The following is a 20,269-nucleotide window of genomic DNA, read 5'->3' as shown; positions in this document are numbered from 1 at the left end:
AATAAGTAATAACCGTAAGTAAATAATGGAATCAGCAAATCTTGGTTGGTGGTCGATAAATAAAATCAAAACAGCTCAACGCGTAACCCGCTCGAGTGTTATTGCTGTTTAGTGCAAACGATAAACCAGTAGGCCCAGTCGGAGGTTTACACGCACTGTTGCTCATTATATTCACCCGAGTGGAAGAAATAGTTTTTGTAAGGAAAGAAATAATAATAAATATGCCATGACAGTACACACATCGCCATCTAGCCTTAAAGTAAGCGTAGCTTGTGTTATAGATACTAAGATGTCTGATGAATATTTTTATGAACAAAATACATGAACAATACTTATGATATACAAATAAACACCCAGACACAGAAACATATTCATGTTCATCACACAAACATTTTCCAGGTGTGGAAATCGTACCTAGAAGCACACACACACAGAATCACAGTACAGAAGGGTTTGGAACACCCTTCCGAGTTCTTTGTTTCCGTATTCTTACAACCTGGGTATCTTTAAAACTAGAGTGAATAGGCATCTTCTAGGCAAGCGCGTGCCATCTTAGGCCACATCTACACTTTCCATCTGGTGAGATTGTGGTCAAGCGCTAGTCTATTAAAGATTAAAAAAAAAAACTTTTACTCAGCAGGGTCGCTATCCACTGCGCCAATAGGCCGGTTTAGGTCAGAAAGTATTATAAGTTGTTATTAAGAAAAGGCCGCGGCTTCGACCGCGATGGTTTTAGTATTTTTAAAACTCTCGCGGAAACCGTTGCAATTTTCCAGGGTAAAAAAAATCCTTTGTAGGTACGTAAGTTTTTTTTATTTGTAGTTATAATTGACGGACTTTAGCTAAGTGCAACAGCATCGTCTATAAACAGAGGAATACGCCACTCGTAGCGGAATAAAAAATATATAGGCAGAGTAATATCCGCATTGCATGTAAACCTCTTAGCTACTGGTAAGAACAAGCGACGCCGCCGCCGCATTAGCGAGGCCGAGGCTAACACCAGAGCAAACAAGACAACATGTACCCTCTTAGAGTTAAAACGTTTGATCACGTACAGAGTAGAGTGGGGGCAGAGACAATAAAGTAAAAAGGTCACTTTTTAGCTTAGGCGCTTCGTCAAACCATAAGGTAGTTGACCTCTTAGACATAGCATTGAATCTATCTAAAAATTTATAGACTAGTGCTGTATACTTTTAATTTACCTATTGTTTGAATCCATACTTAAACCAATGTTTAACTTAAAGAAGTAAAACTTCTTTAGGCAAGACTAGGGAGTAACTAAGATTTTTTTTAAGCGACGTAAGTGTTACTTCTGTCAGACGTCTGTGTGGTATCCGCTATTTAAAAATAATAATTTAGATTGGTCGTAAGTATATGACATATACTCCACGATTCTTGACTTATACGCCAGCTAATGGCAAATATCATAATCAATTAGAATTATCTATTTCCAATATTTTTAAACGGATCAATTGTGAATAGCAAAATTAATAAAAATTCAACAGTTTTAAAAAATATATTTTAAATAGCAAAGTTTTTTGAAAATCTTTAAATATACTTGTTTATTTATTAATTTTGTAATGAATAAATTATTAATGAATTTTCTAACGATTGCGACATTTTATAATATTCATCGACAAGGTCATATTGACATGTGCTGATCTAACCTTCAATTTGGCACTCTCAATAATTCTAATTAACAAATGAAAATATTTATAAAATGTGAAATTGATAATAATAAATTTTAAATAGAATTTAAAATTAAATAGTGAATAAGTATTAAAGGAAATGGCGGAGTCCCAGTAACATTTTGCTCTTTCATCAATAATTAATAATAACAGTTTTACTGCAATCGTGCGTAAAGGTTACACGCACACAAGCCATCGCGATGAAATCTGCATACCTGAGAGTCTTGCATAATGTTCTCAAAGGTGTGTGAAGTACACTAATCTGCACTGGGCCGGCGTGGTGGACTAAAACGCACATAACTTAGAAGAGTTGGAGGTTCGTGTTTGTATTCAAACTCGGGACCCCGAAAGTGAAGTCCAAGTACTGAGCTATGACTGCCTTTTTTTTTACTAGCTGCTGCCCTCAACTTCGTCTGCGTTTGATTTTGTTTTTTTAATGTGGCATTCAATTTAGTTGTAGTTCTAAAAAAAATAAGGTATTCAGGATTGCTAATCCTTAAATGAGGAGTTCTGTCCTCTATCTCCAACCATATTCAGATTTACACAAAGTTTGGGGAAAATTAAACACATATTATAACCTCTATAGTACAAAAATAATTATTTAAATCGGTTACAATTTGGCGGAGTTATGGTGTAAAATCTTTAAACACTTTCATCCTCTCTCCCAAAGGAACCGAGCTTAATGTCGGGATAAAAAGTATCCTATATATATTACTTCTAACACTTCCAAAAATATGTGTACAAAGTTTCATGAGCATCGGTTAAATAGTTTTTTGCGTGAAAGCGTAACAAACAAACTTACATTGACATTTATAATATTAGTAGGGATAGGGATAGGGATTATTACTCTAGTTTAAGTTGATGACTTAAATGAGCGAAGGAGTTTTGTTGTACGGTTCCAGGGAATCAAGTCAAAAAGTTTTGAATTCGTTGGCTCTAGATTATTTTTTACCCTGTAAGGATTTTTATTTACAAACGATTTGTGAACGTAAAACTTTTTCACAAAAGCCTTTTGTCTCTGTCCTTTGACCGGACGTAAATAATTAAAACGAAATACGTAAAGGCAGGAGCGCTTAACACGTGTAAAACTTGACCTGGATTTTTGACTTCGAGAGTGTTTAATCTTGTAAGTTTAAAAAGGGCTGGTATTGAAAGTTTTGAGGTTGAATCTTTATCCCACGCATGATGCTTGCTTGATGGCGTCGTGTTTTTACTTGACGAAATAGAGTACTTTATTTTAGCAAGCCTACCTGAAATAAGTGGAAAACCACTCCGTGTGCCGCCATATGTGCCTCCACCTGAGGCGTAGGTGATGAATAAAATAATATAAATAAATATACTCCGACAATACACACATCGCCATCTAGCCCCAAAGTAAGTGTAGCTTGTGTTATGGGCACTAAGATAGCTGTTGCATATTTTTATGAAAATAATACACATAAAACTCATAATAAAAAAATATAAACACAAAAATATAAAAAATAAAAATTTAAAAAAAAAAAATATTAAAAAATATAAAGAAATATAAATATAATATAAAAAGATAAACACCCAGACACTAAAATTTTCCAGTTGTAGGAATCGAACCCACAGCCTAGGGCTCAGAAAGCAGGGTCGCTGCCCACTGCGCCAGTCGGCCGTCAAATAAACCTCACGTGCCTGTAATCATACCGGCAGACCGAAACCCTGACGAGCTCTATCATAAAAAACTCAACTACTTCTTACTCTAGTTTACTTGCTCTGACAGGGGCTACCTACACCTTCCGATAGGGTATTGCAGTCATCATCATAAACCTATTACCGGCCCACTACAGGGTCTCCTCACAGAATGAGAAGCGGTGATAGCCTAGTGAGTAAGGCTTTGGCTTTCAATCATATACCTCGGCACCCGAGATAAACAACAGCATATGTGTTAATCCAGGGTATAATCTACCTCTATTCCAAACTTCAGTCAAATTGCTTCAGTAGTTATTGCGTGAAAGAGTAACAAATATCCATCCATCCATCCATCCATCCATCCATCTATTCATCCATCTACCAATCCATCTATCATTTCATCCATAAAAATTTTCGCACTTACAACATTAATAGGACAGTAGGATAGATAGTTAATACGGTTGGTAGTTTTTCTATAACTTTCGGATGTAATAATAATGTATCAAAGTTGTAATAAGCTTACAACTAACCATTCGTGAAAACAAATCCAATATATTATTACTTGTATTAGCGGAATGAATCTCCGGAACATGAACTAATTAAAACATCGCGAACAGGTATTAATACGGTTGCAGTGAGTAGTATGAAAGCTAGTGGAGCATTTTAGTTACCAGTAGTACAAGTAGTTTATTATTATTTTGTGTTCTCGGACAACATTTCATAACTATAATTATCAACGGCCGATTGGCGCAGTGGGCGGCGACCCTGCTTTCTGAGTCCAAGGCCGTGGGTTCGATATTCACAACTGGAAAATGTTCTTGTGATGAACATGAATGTTTTTCAGCGTCTGGGTGTTTATATGTATATTATAAGTATTTATGTATATCATTCATAAAATTATTCGTCAGTTATCTTAGTACCCATAACACAAGCTACGCTTACTTTGGGGACTAGATGGCAATGTGTGTATTGTCGTAGTATATTTAAAAATTATATTTGATAGCCTATAGCTTTCCTCGATAAACAGGACATCAACACTGAAATATTTTTACTAAACAAACATACAAACAAACTATTCAGCATATATATTAATATAACCACTACAAGTTAGCCCTTGTTTTTAGCCTAGCTTAGCCTAGGTTCTTGTAAGGATCCATATCCTCCATATACCACGAGATCATTTTGTCTACACATCAATCCATCTTTTTTCATATGAATAGGACGAGAAAATAGTAGACATAATTATTATCTCCTGGCGCTCATCTTAGTCATAGCCGATTACTTGTGTAAGGGTGCGCTATGGACTATATTAATTATTTATATTTAACCAAATTAAGTAGTAGAAACGCAAGACAAAATAATTCAGATACAACAAATAAAACAAGAATAAGAAATAAAACAACAATGAAGGCATACCCAAAAATAACTGAATCAATCAATCTCGTCACCAGCTTAGTGACTCTATAAAACCCTTAACGTCTTAATTAAGTACTAATATTCTCTTTTCCATAAAACAAGATAGATACTCTGATACGTCGTAAGTAATGAGGAAAAGTTGTGGAAAGCTACAAGATTTCCATCTCACATTTTCTTAATTAAACTATTTACTCGGGGACCGGGGTTTTCCATTCATAATTTCCTCCTTTTCATCGTTGAAAGATAAACTAGTAAACAGTATCTACACTACAGTAAGAAGTTTCCACTCCAGCTGCTTTTCTATCTCACGAAGACCGTTTAGATCAATTGTAAAGAAGCATTGTACGGAATTATTTGTGTGTGTAAAGGGAATCTTCAATATTTAAGTCTCTCTTCTTTCCTAATTGGAGCCCATCACAATAGAGCCTATAACAGTCCACTGCTGCACTAAATGCCTCTCGCAACAGGCGAGTTCACCCTTAATCACCACGCTGGTCAGACGGGTTTGTGATCGCAGTAGGTGCTTGTAGTAGCAAAGACGACACTTCTGCCCGTGCTCCGTTACTCGCCTCGTTCACCTCGGGAAGAGACCACTTTATTCTGAGCCGCCGTCAACATACGGCACCAGTAAACCAATATTCATAATTGAGGTCCACTGCTAGACATAGATTTGTATGAAATACCAAAAAACAAGGTCATGTGTCAGCGGCACCTTTCTACTCGTTTGATGTCTTCTGTCGACCTCGTCGGGGGTCCCCAAGCGCTGCGTTTACCAAGATCGCATATCTAGCACCTTGTGATTACAACGTTCTCCGAGCTATATGCCACTTCAGCTTCGCGACTCTGTGAGCTATGACGGTAATTCTGTTTCTTCTTCGGATCTCCTCATTCATGATTGGATCATGTAGAGATATTCTGAGCAAAGATTTCTCCATCGCCCATTCGCTCTAGCCTTATTATGAGACCCATTAGCAACAAACGTTTCGAAGCCATAAGTCTGCTTTCACTAGTAACATGCTCTGTTAAAAATGGTCTCCAAAACAATTTGATGCGTATGAATACACAACAGCTAAATCTTCTCTCCGAGGCGATACTCTGATATTCATAATTTTAATTCCAAGAGTCCAATTCAAATTTGTTCGGCTCAGGAATCCAATTGAAAACCTCGTGGACCTTGGTTTAACATGGTAACCAATACACAACCGAGAAAATAAATTTTTAATGTCATAATAACATAATTCTCAGGAATCATTAGATAAAAACGTCTAACCGTAACCACCCATAACTACATCTGTATAAACGATCGAAACCACTTAAAACGTAACGCGGACGAAGTCAAAGTGGTAGTTATAAATAAAACTTAGTTTATTTTTACAACTCAAACCCAAATCGAAAGAATAATAAAAACATACAACAGGTCCGAATTCATAGTTGACAAGAAAGTAGCATCGGAACGTGTGCTTAGGTCGAACAGAATTGTCCAATAATGTTAGTAAACATTAAATTGTTTAAAATTCCTTAGTTGCTTTCTATCATCATCATCACATAAACCCATTACTAGCCTACTACAGAGCACAGGTCTCCTCCCACAATGAGAAGGGGTTAAGGCCGTAGTCCCCCACGCTGGCCCAATGCGGATTTGTGTACTCCAAACGCCTTTGAGAACATTATGTAGAACTCTCATTCATTCAGGTTTCACGATGTTTTCCTTCACCTTATTTTAATCATTTAAAACACGCATAACTTAGAAAAGGTAGAGTTCCGTTCTGGGATTCGAACTCGAAAGTGAATTCGAGCTTCCCACTAAAAATTCCCACCCTGGCGTTATCACCGCAATTCAACCCTCTATTCAAAAATCATCCGAAAAGTTAATTTTTAATAATCATAGACCTTTCTTTGTTTTACTGACCAATAACTACCGTCTAACTACCGTGTAACTTTCGTCTTACAACCTCCAAGCAACTTAACGATGGCAAAGTGAACTGTGCTATGAAAGAAGAGTACTGTTCCTAGTTCTGAGACAATCGTTAGGCTAAATGATGATGACAATCAGGGTGATGAACGTCAAAAACAAAATAAGCATCAACGCTAAGCAGACAAAAGGTTGAATATTAATAGTCATAGAACTCAGTCTGCCAGAATGATTACGACGTACGAGTATTATCTGTATTGTGTATTTAAAATGAATCACAAAAATATTTTAGGAATAAATGTCATAACGTTCATAAATGCGTATTAAAATTTCGCTACATCGATGTTTCAATTTGAACAAAATGCAATAGAGTGTTTAATTATGACAAAATCCAATTTGTGGTAATTTTTATTAAGAAATATACATCCGCGATTAATTTAACTGTAAGGAAGTTTCTATTCAACCGAAGCGTAGATGGTAACATAAAAAGCTCTACCTGAGTAGTGTCAGCCAATCATAGGCAAGGTTTGCGATCAAGCTTTGAAGTTATAAATAAGGGGTGGGAGTAGTCCCAAAGTTTATTTGTCTGCGGATGCTCGCGTCAGTGCGACGTCTCGCCGGATTGTGGAATACACGCGGGAGTTTTGTGAAGTGAGGGTGCAAAGTGATGCAAAGTGAAGTTTTATGGACTTTAAATGACTTGTGCTCCATCATGAACTTTTGGGATTGGATTGAGGTTTTTCGTGCAGGTTGGTTTTGTGATTGATTTCTAGTTTTTACTTTAGTTAGGATTATCAAAGTTAGGTAAATTATAAGTTTTTAGTGATGTAGAATTAAAAACCTATTTAAATGTTTTAATAGTTGTGTTAACAATTATTTATCGATGTAAAGTAATTATGAATTGCGTTCAGTTTCACTGAAGTTAAGAAAATAATATTAGAACAAAAGTAGCATTTCATTTTAATGCTTTACGTACCTAATTTACGAAAACTTCCCTGATTGCAAATTATAGGTTGTTATCTAGGTATTTAGTGTTTATATGACAGGTGTTATGACACAGTTTCTTGATACTTTTCTTTTTTTCAATTTTGTCATAACTAATTACTTAATTTTGTTTTTCAAATTCTCTATCATTATAATTTAGTGGAATTTAAATCGGTTTTTAAGACATTTTAAATGATGTACGTATATACCTACTTTGTTTTTAATTAAAATCAAATTTCTTAGTTTTCCTGTACTCATATTGGTCTTTCACTGAAATCGTTTGATTCTCTTTCTAATAGAATAAACTTTGCTTGAATCTAGTAGGCAGCGATCAGCGAGGTTAACTTAATAAATTGATCGTGTTATTGCTCTGGAAAGGTTTTGTTCTTGTCACTAAAATTCCTCGCTTTATTATACGATAAATTAAAAAAAATATTGCGACGATTAAGTATAAATAGATTTATAATAGTATACTAGCAGTTGTCCGTCCGCGTTATTTACGGTTTTAAAAAAAATCTTGTGGAAATCGTTTGTTTCTCTGGGACCAAATATAAATTATGTTACTCTCCGTCCTTTTAACTAACTCTATGCCGAAATTAATCGCTTAGTTAGGATGTAATGCGAGGACAAACACAGAAGCAAACAAACACACTTTCGCATCTATAATATTTAGTAAGGATTTTCTTCCTTTAATGGAATATCAATATTTTAAGTCTTTCACGATAAGATTAGTTAGATAAACCTTTTTATTTTTTATTCGAATACACCAGACTGGGGGTTTTATGTTTTTCAACTCATTAAACTTCAGGTATTAACCCCCAAGGCCCTCTTGTTGGCTTAGTTAGACACCCGGGGAACTCGATGTGTACCTCCCGGACATCTACCAACTACCCCGATTACTGGGGCTCCCGCGCTGACGAGGAGGGGATCAGGACCGCTTGAACCCCCCCTTAGACAGAAGAGAGGCTTGTATGGTAACTTACTTCCATTTTTAGACATTTAACAAATATACAATAACTAAGATTGCAAAAAGGAATAGAATGTCAGGGTGCACGTTTTTCGTGTTTTAGTTACAAACGAATGTTCGACATCATTTTAAAGTATCTTTGGAAGTAAAATAACTTTCAGAATCGGATAAATAGAAGTCCAGGCACGGATAAAAAGGTTGCATATTAATTATTTAGTTTCCAATATTCTGTATCTTTTAAATATTTTGCACAACTTTGATGTTCTTAAGTGCTTTATTAAGCCTATACCAATGAATTAAATAAGTATACAAAAATATACATCAATCGATCCATCTAAATTTCAATCCGCTCCTATCACGAAAGTCTAAATAACCAAATTCCTAGCCAAAAATTAAAGTTGCAAGAGCGGCCATTTGTACAAATATATTCAAAAATCCTTTCAGATAGACCCGCCTCGCTACTTAAACTGATTTTTATAGGCCATAAAGGCGTGTTCACATGGTACAAGAGATGTATTGAACGGTTTATGTCGTTTGGCATGCTGGATTCGAGCACTTGGACGCTGTCCATATTACTTTCAGTTAGGCTGCTTTAATTTTACTTATGTTTCTTTTTTCGTACTGTTTCTGTGTTGAAAACTTTTGCATTTCATGCTATGCCTTTTTTTGGCATGGTAGAAAAGCTTTATCTCTATATATATACATATACATATATATATATATATATATATATACATATCGGACCCTTTGGAAAGTCCGATGTTTTGTATGACTCTCACTTCTAAAAACAGAAGAGATAGTGACCTTCCGCCTCCTAAGAGATGCTGGCGTCTTCTTACCACCTATGCAGGAGCGAATGCGCATCTAGAATGTCACGCTGTGCCTACTGGTTTTGTAATTCCAATGATGATTATTAAGAACTATGGAATTGTCTGGGTCATCGCTCTGTTTTTATACCCGTTTTCACTAACGACGAACAAGGCAATGCTTAAAAAAGTTAGGCCTAATCAAAAATTTCCTAGGCATACATTCACCTTTCACCAATCGATTTTTACGAGGCAACTAATATAACCTAACTTGTCTATGATTCTTGCCATAATTTGTTGTATTTTGTGTTTTTATTATCGTATAATAGTTATGGATATAAGGTTAAAAAAAAGAATAGAATTTGTATTATTTTCATCAGTCAGTTTATGAATTCCCTATTGGTACATAACGCAGCGCCGAATCTGTGTCGTAGGTTTACACTGCGCCTAACGTTTTTATTCTAAGAGTTGGTGAGACGTTTTTATTTCCCTATGCATCACCTAAATCATAGAACATAAGATTTAAGCGTTTCCTAAGTTTGAAAACGGGCATTAGTGTTCCTCTGCTGGGTTCTCATAAGGGATTTAGGGCTCATCCAGTTGCTCCAACGTAGCTTGGACTTTGATGATTGTCTTTATTATAATATAAATGTAAAAGTGTGTTGGTTGGTTGCTTGTTATTTCTTCACGTCCTTACCAAGCAACCAATAAAAAACTATGAAGGTTAGGAGGTGGTTCGACTTGTGATAAAGGTCTTTTCTATTTGGAATATTTTTCTCATAAGAAAAAAAACTAACTTATATCAAACTTCAGCCTCAAATAGAGACCCATATTTCACAAGCAATATATGTAAACCAAAATCATTCGATTCTAGCTTTGATTTAGTTCTGCTACCCTTTTCATAATTTTCTTGTAAGACTAGGACTAATTTAATCTGCCATCTGAACACTTTGCATGAGGTACATTGATTATAGTTAATGTAATTCATTAAATTACAAGTTATTAACTTCGAAGGAAAATCGTTACAGACCCTTATCTTTATTCATATCAAATCAAATGTAAACTGAATAATTCAAAAATGTAGTTAAAACAACATAGCCAATTTTGAATCGTTCTTAATTTTTTGTCGCATATTGTCATTCTATGCTGTGTTTAAGAAAACATTACACTTAAATAGAATAAATTAAAGTAAAAAATAAAACGGTTATTTTAGTAAGTGTTTGTAAGTAAACTTATTAACAAATAAAATTATTGAAACGTTCATCTTATCACGAAAACTATGAGGGTACAAAATGCACGCCGGTCTAAAAAAAGCCTTCAACAAAATTAAAGAGCCTGTCCGAAGTTGCAGACTACACATAATGTCGGTTATGGCAACCCTACTCGTAATAATTCACGTGAGAAAACCAACAGAATAGCTTCGTTAAGAGCTCTGGAGAGCCTCTCGACTTGGTATTGTGCTGATGTCAGATCCTCAAGCACTCGCCAAAATGTTAATGAGACAACCTATATGGATGACCATCGATCCGATTTGTCAAGACGGTACAATCGCTGATAATTAAGATTTAACACGTTACTGTTCTCCTGTCCCTAACACAATGCCTTTCAAAACCTTTCGTGCAATTAGTTAGTTTATATGACTTAAAAAGTACTTGTTAGTAGATAATATTAACAAATATCTATTACTAGTGGACGCAGTCACATTACAGAACTATGCTATTTTCCAAATATTGGATAGAAGTAAATACAGTCCACTGCTGGACCAAAGGCCTCTCCCATCGGGAAGGTTTGCTCATAATCTTTATTTTTATTTTTATTGGTCAACTTAAGAGTAAAACAACTACTATCACCACTAGGTCACTCACCTCATCTCAAACCACACAGAGTTTATGTGACATTCATTTTAAAAACATTTTTTTTCTTTTTTTTATCATTTAAATTGCAATCACAACCCTACCAGTAGTCACACAACAGTTAGATAGCAAGTTTATGAATACAACTTGTACATGGATGACATAATCACCACGCGTCAAATAGCACTGATGACGCTGCTACCCGTTCTCCGTTTTATTCTCATCGTTGTCTTGTACGACACCCGCGGGTGGTGACAACTGTATTTTGATCTGCCGTCTCCACACGGCACTCTTTGGATTTTTTGGTTATTTTGCTTAGTTAATATCACATTATTTTCAGCAGTTTCGATGAATGGTACACTAAATTCTTATTAGATTATTCTTAAACATAGCAGCAAAATAAAAATAAATAGAGCTCACGTATTTTCTATTGTAAAGGTAGATAGATATATTGTATACGGGCATCTGAGACACAGGTTTTTTAAAAACTTACTTCAGGATTCCCGATACAAATAATTGTGTACTGAAGAAAATTATATTCTGTCGTATTATCCTCGTTTCATAAGGAGAATTCTTAGTCTAAGAGTTAGGCAAAGATCTTCGGGGTGAACCACGAGGGTTAAAAAACATTTGAGTGTTAGTTTACGAAAAAAAATGTTTGTATCTTTATTACTCGTCACTCGTTATATATATGTCGGTTTTAATGTAAGACCGTCTACAGTGAGAATCTTGTAATTTACATAGCTTAGGATAACAATACGTTCATTAACTTAGACGTGTCAATCATAGTGACAGCGTGTTAGAGCTAATTAAACTGAAGTATATACCTACACTATAAACTATAATTATCCTTTAGGTCGCTATTGATGCCGTTAGGTATTATTTCTTCACAATTACTTGTTTACTGCCATCGCTTGAAATAGTATTATTTTAATATTGTTGACGGTCCTGTTTCAGAATTAAGATCGTTAGTTTAGAGGCATTTAGGTATTTTATGTAATGCTGTCATTTTAAAATAAAGAGCTTTGAACGATGTTAGTGCGTCTCAAGTTCACTTCGTGTTCTCTCTCTCCACTTTATTTTTTAAAATAAGAATATATCATCATCATCTCAACCAATGGACATCCTCTGCTGGACATAGGTTTTTGTAGGGAGTTCCACAATCCACGGTCCTGGGCTGCGTGCCTCCAGCGGCTCCCATGAATATATAGTCCCATCCCATATAATCAAGGTTTGATTTTTAGTACTGACGGTTGGATGTCCTGCCGGCTAAAGTAATACAATTCCACAAACAAAATCTGCGTAAAATTTTCGCGTATATAATGACGGGAAAGTAATACTAAAAGCTACACTTCTAAAATGTATTTCTGTCCCTTCCTCGATATATCATGTGATAACATGCCAGTTTTATGGAGCAATAAAATAAGACCTACATCTTTATTCCACGCAATCAATCATACTAACCATAATGTACCGTATTAGAATAATATATGCAACCCACAGAGGTTCAATGCCAAACCTCCGTTTGTTGAGTGACTCCGAGCTGTCTATTGACCCTCTGACCTCTTAATCTCACACCGTCTTAGGAACGTCAGTATTGTTCGCGATTTCTACATGAGAAATGACAATCGAAACCAATGGTATGGTAGCAAAACCATGTATTAGGGCTGGAGCAAGCTGAGTTCTTTTAACAGGACGACATTAATGTGTTTGACGGCCGGTCGGCGCAGTGGGCAGCGGTCCTGCTTTCTGAGTCCAAAGTGGGTTCGACTCCCATAACTGGAAAATGTTTGTGTGATGAACATTAAAGTTTTCATGTCTGGGTGTTTATCAGTATAGGTATTATAAATATTTTGTAGGTATATAATTCATAAAAATATTCATCGGTCATCTTAGTACCCATAACACAAGCTACGATTACTTTGGGACTAGATGGCGATGTGTGTATTGTCATAGTACCTATATTTATTTATTTTTCGACGCGGTTACGCTCCGATTTATCTGTTGCCAATAATTTTGGGTGTGCCAATAACAATAAGTGACAACTCTGGACCTTTTCTGTATCCATTGATAAAGTGTATGCAAAATTTTATGATGATCGGTAAAGTAAATAAAATGTGAAAAGTAAGTTTGGATAGATAGGATAATAATACAATAGAACAATTATTTGCTAAGCCATATTTATCCTGATGCCTTCTGAGTTATTTTTATTTAAAGAAGTCAGTTTCTGACCAGCTTCCTGATCCAAGTAGCGTGTTAAAGAAAAAGTTTCTATTCATATTTTTAGAAATGGTAACATTTTGGATTTAATATTTTTATCCTGTTGTTTTAAAAACCATTAGTATACTGGCACGACTGTGCGCAAATCTTAAACTAAACTAACAAGTTTATTTCAGTAAACGTCTTAATTTCGTGCCAACTTTTTCTGAGTTGAAATCCTTTTAAATAATTTAGTGTCAATGCAGTTTATTTTTTGAGTTTCTTATAACCGTGCTGCAATAACGTTAACGTTGAAACTTTCGTGATTTTAATTTTAAAAATGCGGTATGAAATACGGTCGTCATTATCAACAAATTACTGGCCACGGGTCTTCTACAAGGCACGGGTCTTCTCCCAGAATGAGAAAGGTTTAGACCATTAGTCCACCTCAGGCATACAGGTTTCTGAACAATATTTTCCTTCACCGTGATAATCAATTATTAAGAACACATATAGCCTCGGAAAGTCAGGGGTACAACTGCAGGGGATTGAACTCGGTCCCCCAAAAGGGAGACTTGAAATCCTACCCACTGTTTTTATTTCCGCTTCTCAGTATAATTCTAAATATCAGATTGAAATAAGGTAATAAATGCTCATCATATGATAATCGCATCAATGAAGCACTTGTAACATATTCATCATTTAACTACTAAAAACTTAAATTCATTGCCATCTCTACCTACCTCTTATATCGCACTATGCCTTTTTGTGTTATATAGAACGGTAGGTGCAACCACAGACGTTAAAAATAATAAAAATAAAACGCTGAACTTTAATCTTTTTGAGTTGGACTGACACCATCACGATTGGAAGAGTGTATAGTTAGAAACCCGCCCGTTTAAATTGACGCGATAAAAAATAAATTAAAATAACTAGTGTATACCGATGATATCGATACTGACGTAGCCATTGTGTTATCAGATGTGGTAGTCCCAAATTGCGGCTCCTTTGTTATACCAAATGAGGTGTTAGCTCTTCTATTAGATAATAAGTGGCTTGATACTGGTAAAGAATTGATTCGCCCGGTGTCAGATACTAAATTAGTTTCTGTAGAAGGCGTTTAATATAATTATGTAGCCGATGTCAGTTGGGAATCTGTCTCGTGAAAACAAGATATTTTATCGGGCTAGAAAGTAGCCTTCAACCGCCAAGATATCACTCTTGATATTTTCGAACCTATAACCTACCATGTTTTTAATGCTAACAATATAGAATCTCTTTAGTGATACAATTTGGAGTATTATCTTCATATTAAACTATTTATTTAAAGGAATATGTTATTTTAAATATTATATTTCATAGCAGTCCTTATAGTCGTACATTATCTGCCAGTAATTCATAAAATTGTTCTTTCTAAAAATGTTTATGAGATATTTATATTTAAATTATTGTTTATTTGTTGCAGATAAAATAGAAGAAAACCTCGCATGGCCGAAGAAGAACGTCCAACTGAAGCGTCATCGTACGCTTTATGGACACTACAAAATGCTTGGTACAATAGAGCAAGCAAATATTTGCCGAAGTTTAACATAAATGTCGCATTAGCAGATGTAAATGAAAATGCTGACAGCAATAATAATAAAGAAAGTGAGGTTACTAGTGAAAGGAATAGCAATAATGAAAAACTTGTTATAGCAGATGAAAGCATAAGCTTTAGTGACTATCGTGATGATGAGGGGATTAGGAAAAATGTGTGGAGCGATGTCGACGACGAACTATACATAGCCAATATTATAAAGCTCAGGACTTCAGATGAAGTGAATCGCGTTAAACGTGATACTAGTGATTCTAGTGTTAGTGTCAGCGAAAAGGTTGTGAATAGTGTTAAGTTAGATAAGTACGCGATGTGGGAGTTGGAGCCCACGGACATTACGGAGTGTGACTGTCTTGGGCCGCCTCCAGAGTTCTTGCTTCCGCCACCACCGAGGCCGCCGTTCCTGCAAGCTGATTATTATTGTGGTGACGATCCAATACCGGATTTGGAGACTTGCGATACGGAACCAGTAAGTTTTTGCATTATTAAATTTTACTACAAGTTATCCCTTAACTGTAATCTCATCTAGTGGAGTGTTGATGCAGTCTAAAGTCATATATTCAATGTCAAAGTGTAATATATCTTTATACAAGTATGTACATACATGGCACTTTTATGCGTACATTACATATAAAATATGACATACAAGTGAATTGTTGGCGATAAATTCGTAAACTTAAAACTAAACCTACGAGGGTTCCAACGCGCCCTGGTCTAGGAAGAAACCCACAACAAAAACTTATCCTTTAATTCTTGTTCATTTAAAAGTTATCCTTTTGATCAAGTTTCTTGCCAAGTTTCCTGATTCTAATACAACGGCAGCAAGTAAAAAGTTTGACAAGGTTTTGACTGTTTGCGAGTATTAAAATATGCGAATGTAAATATCTTTTGATTGCGTTTATTTGCAAGTTTTTTTTTACAGCTCCATGAAATTGTAGACCTGAATGAAATATTAATTTCGACCTGACCTGAACCTTTACACATTGCTAAAAAAAACAGACAGGTTTATATATTTTTTCCTTGGTGGTATGGAACCCTCAAAAACATGTAAGTTACGGTGCATATGGAAGTTATTCTGCTCCTAACGAATTTAGATTGTTCGTAAAACAAACACAGAATTTGGGTTGCTTTAAAATAGAAATACAGGAATAACTAAATAAGTAAGTATGCTGCATATTTAAATGCAAACTCTAATTAGAATGCCACTTCATTTGTGCAACAGTCCACTTGGAAAGCTTACATACCTAAATGGAAACACAAAGTGTTTTAGAATTCATAAATTTAAATTTAGTCACGTTTCCTTTTTATTTATTTTTATATAATATATTTCACAAAGCTTCTGCTGGTATTGTTTTCATCGAAATAAAACATTAGTAACTTTCGTGAAAATATATTATTAAAAAATATATTCGGAAACTGTTAAACAGCGCTCAAAATTACTTATGCAAAAAGCTTCTTTTAAATTAGTTACTTGTCATAAACTCTCGTAAATTTCAGCCGTCCTTTCTACCTTTTATTATATTCGTTTGCTAAAAAATATTATCATTTATAATAGAACAACATACTAAGGTATCTTGAAATAACAACTATCCACGTTGTTTATATATACTATATTAAATAATAGTAGTATTTATTTTATATAGTATATATATACAAATTAAAAAATTGTGACTGTTTATTTTCAAATCTTACTACAGTGTCAAATAAAAAAAAAGCTTTATCTTCTGGTTTCTCATAAAACGGTAATGAGCATTTTATGCCACTCCTACATCCTTATCGGTTTTAGTAAATATTTGACATATGCGGGTCCTAATGAAGCCGTACCGACAAAGAGTTTTATCTTACAATCTCAGTGTTTATGGTTTTTAGTTTTAAGGACTTAGACAGGAAACAAAAAGATGACACAGTAAAAGTAAGAACGAAGTCTGTAAGAAGTAAAGTCTGAGGCAAGTATAGACCACATTTGGACCACTTTATTCATAACTTCGATGTATTGTTTCTACATATCTTGGTTTGATCTTTTGCGATCTCATAGAAAATATAAAAACATAATTAAGAATAGGTTAAAAATTACACAGTACAGCTTTCTATGGTTATATTTTCAGAGGCAGTTTAGCTATATGTCCATTTCATTAAAATCGTAAGGTAAAAATAATGTACCTATTTGATCATTAATTTTATTATCATAAGCCTTTAAAGATATCACGGCTAGGCATTAGTTAGTTTGTCTAGGTCCGACTTGTTAGTACGTTTGGATATCGCATTTGCCTGTTCGACGCGAAGCGTTTTGTAATGTTTCACTTGTCTACCAGAGTAAATCATCTGTCCTTCAAAAAAAAACAAACTTTAATGTATAATTTCCTTGCCAACAAAGCAAACCTGTTCTAGGAGCATACAATAGTTCAATAGAATATATTTGAACCTACGACCTGTTAGATCCGCCCCTTAAACATAAGGTTGTATTCTTGACGCATTAATAAAATTCACCTTAAAACTCCTTGTTTTAACGAGCCTCAACATTTTATAGAAGTCTTGCTTACTCAGCTTATGGTTTACTGTTGACTTTGTATTATGAAACTGGAGAATAACGGTTTATATAGACTTGGATTTGGTAAGTACGTGTAATGCTAACATTGATACGCGCTTTCTATTTGCTTCCCTCATTACTTCATTATTGCTAAAGAATGTAAGCGTGAAACGTTTGTTAGGTTCTGTTATTCTGAGATGATATTAGCTTTCTAGATACCATTAGCTTTCGGATATTTGGAAAACCATTTGCAAATTGGAGTATTGAGCTCTAATTTGCAGATGGTTTTTATTTTTGTTTTGATGGATTGAAAGCTTTTGACTTAACTTTTCCACTGTCTTCATCATCACATTTAAATTGGTTTTTCAAAACAGTTTAAAAATTTTAAAAAAAACCTAGCTTATTCGGAACATAGTTTATTACAAAGTAAAATTTTACTCTATGCCAGAAATTTAGCCGATTGGTTGGTCAGTAAGTAAGGCCAAACAAAGAAACTTTCGCATTTATAATGGTTGTATGGATTAAACAGCGACAATGCATCGAATAAAATTTTAAATATTATTTTGGAGTAACGTTGTTATATTGTGTTGATCTATTGTGCTACCACTCATCGCATATTTTGTATTTTAGTGGAAAACTGCATCCGGTTAGCAACTGTAACAAAATTACACAATACGAATATATTTGAAAATATGCCAAAGATTTCAATATATTTTATCGATTATGTTATCTCGATGAAATTTCATTTAAATACTGCAAAGTGTAGGTACGTAACTCTAGAATCATTTTATGAGTTTTACCACCAACGCCCTTTTTTTTCTCAAACTATATTTTTATGTACTACACTACATACACTATAATACACATAAATACTTAAAATATAAAGATAAACACCCAGACACTGAAAAACATTCATGTTCATCACACAAACATTTTCCAGTTGTGGGAATTGAACCCACGGCCTTGGACTCAGAAAGGGTCGCTGCCCACTGCGCCACTCGGCCGTCATAAATAAGCATGGTGGTAGTACTTTTCGGGACGAGCTCTGTCACAAAAAGCTTTACTAATATTATACGTAACTTTTGAATCATGTGAGTTTTACCACCTACAGCGTTTTTCCTTATAAACTCTTAGTGGTTCTTAAAAAGCACACACTAACGTCTTAATCAAACAAGTATGCGATACGAGAACCACAAGAATTTCACGCAGATCAAAACCTGAGATAAAAACGCGTTGAAATTAGTGATTCGTTTCACGCATAATTTATTAAGGAGATTATAAAAAAAAGTCCTCTCATATTTTTTGCGGTGGCAGATAAAAAACTTTATTGGTTCGAGCTCCGAGAATGATAATGAAGTCTCTGAAATTAAAATCCAAGTAAGTAATGTGGTAACTTGAATAACTTTTAGCGAGCTGTGAAGATATGAATTTGCAAATACAGATTGGCTCGAAGAAAAACTAAGCGCAAAAAACATGGCGAACTTTTTACCAACGCAACGGTGCGAATGTCACAAAAAAGATATTAACTTATTTGAACAGAAAACTATTCTATTTAACTTTTTGTACGAAGTTTCAAGTGGTTTCAAATTCTCTATTTGATTTGCATAGATTTGCTGTTAGTTTATTTTAATATTTGCAAACTATTAGGTAGCCTCGTTCATCATCATCACCTGGCCACTGGAATCCTCTCTCATAGAAAAGAGCATGAGCTTCTTCTTCGGTGGGCTATTAAAGTCCCACAGCTGGAGACAGGCCCTCACTCATCTCGCTATAGAATCACCACGCTGCTACACTACGGGTTGGTGGGTTTTAAGTTAGTGATAATTATTGGGACCGACGGCTTAAAGTGCGCTTCGAGACATGGGGGTTGTTACCGCCAATTTCCTAACTCTGCTGGCTGACAGAAACTTTTTTTTTAACAATTTAACAATTTTTGCTTGACCCATTGTTTAGTTAGTTTTAGTCCTAAATAAATATACCTGGTGGTCAAATATACCAGTCTTATTGATTACGATTATTTTTTTCATACAGTAACGGAGTAATGGATAGACAGTGATGTAAGATACTTTTATACCTTAAAAACAAATTAACGCTGCATGCATCTACGCATCTACTTCAAGATATCTGAGTGAACAAGGATTGTGTGAATTTACTAGCCGTTGAGTCATAGCTTTTAAGAACTATCGGGTGGTCCCAATCAGGTTGTAGGTAGTGCTCCGCGGCCACGGTTTATTGAGACGTTTGGTGGTGACTTGGGATCATAAATTGCACTTCATTAACTTGTTAAATTTTTATTCTCTTTTTAGACTCGACTTAATATCGAGGGTTTCTTGGAAATTTCTGTTTTGATGTGTTAATTGGTTGGGTATTTTGTTATTTTTATGCCGATTTGCTTCTGTCTGCAGTTTCACCTTTCGAAATAGCATTATTTTTATATATATATTAACTACTGCGAGCTGTAGCCGGCGTTCTTTGTCTGCATTTAGTACGGTTTTTTAAAAATCCCGTGAGAACCGTTTCTCCGTTTTTCAAATAGCTCTATAAATAAAAATAAAGTTGATTGGTTGCTTTGTTAGGGCGTAAAGGAATGACAAACAAACAAACAAACACACTTTAACATTTATGAAATAAACTTAGATTGCCTTCTTGGTTGGTATAAAGGTCAGC

At 34.9% G+C, this 20,269-nt stretch overlaps 1 protein-coding gene across 1 annotated transcript in view; it reads left to right on the top strand.

Annotated features, from left to right (window-relative positions):
* The window catches only part of LOC120631885, a 262,285-nt gene that overhangs the window by 196,105 nt on the left and 45,911 nt on the right, over positions 1-20,269 (top strand). Inside the window, exon 5 of the mRNA XM_039901547.1 lies at positions 14,947-15,544. Within this exon, the coding sequence (XP_039757481.1) occupies positions 14,969-15,544 (576 nt within the window). The 5' untranslated portion in view covers positions 14,947-14,968. The remainder of the gene's footprint in view (positions 1-14,946; positions 15,545-20,269) is intronic.

Source organism: Pararge aegeria, chromosome 19 (assembly GCF_905163445.1).
Source record: "Pararge aegeria chromosome 19, ilParAegt1.1, whole genome shotgun sequence".
Lineage (NCBI taxonomy): Eukaryota > Metazoa > Arthropoda > Insecta > Lepidoptera > Nymphalidae > Pararge > Pararge aegeria.
Note: the sequence above shows the minus strand (reverse complement) of the source record. Positions and strands in the feature narration are given on the sequence as shown.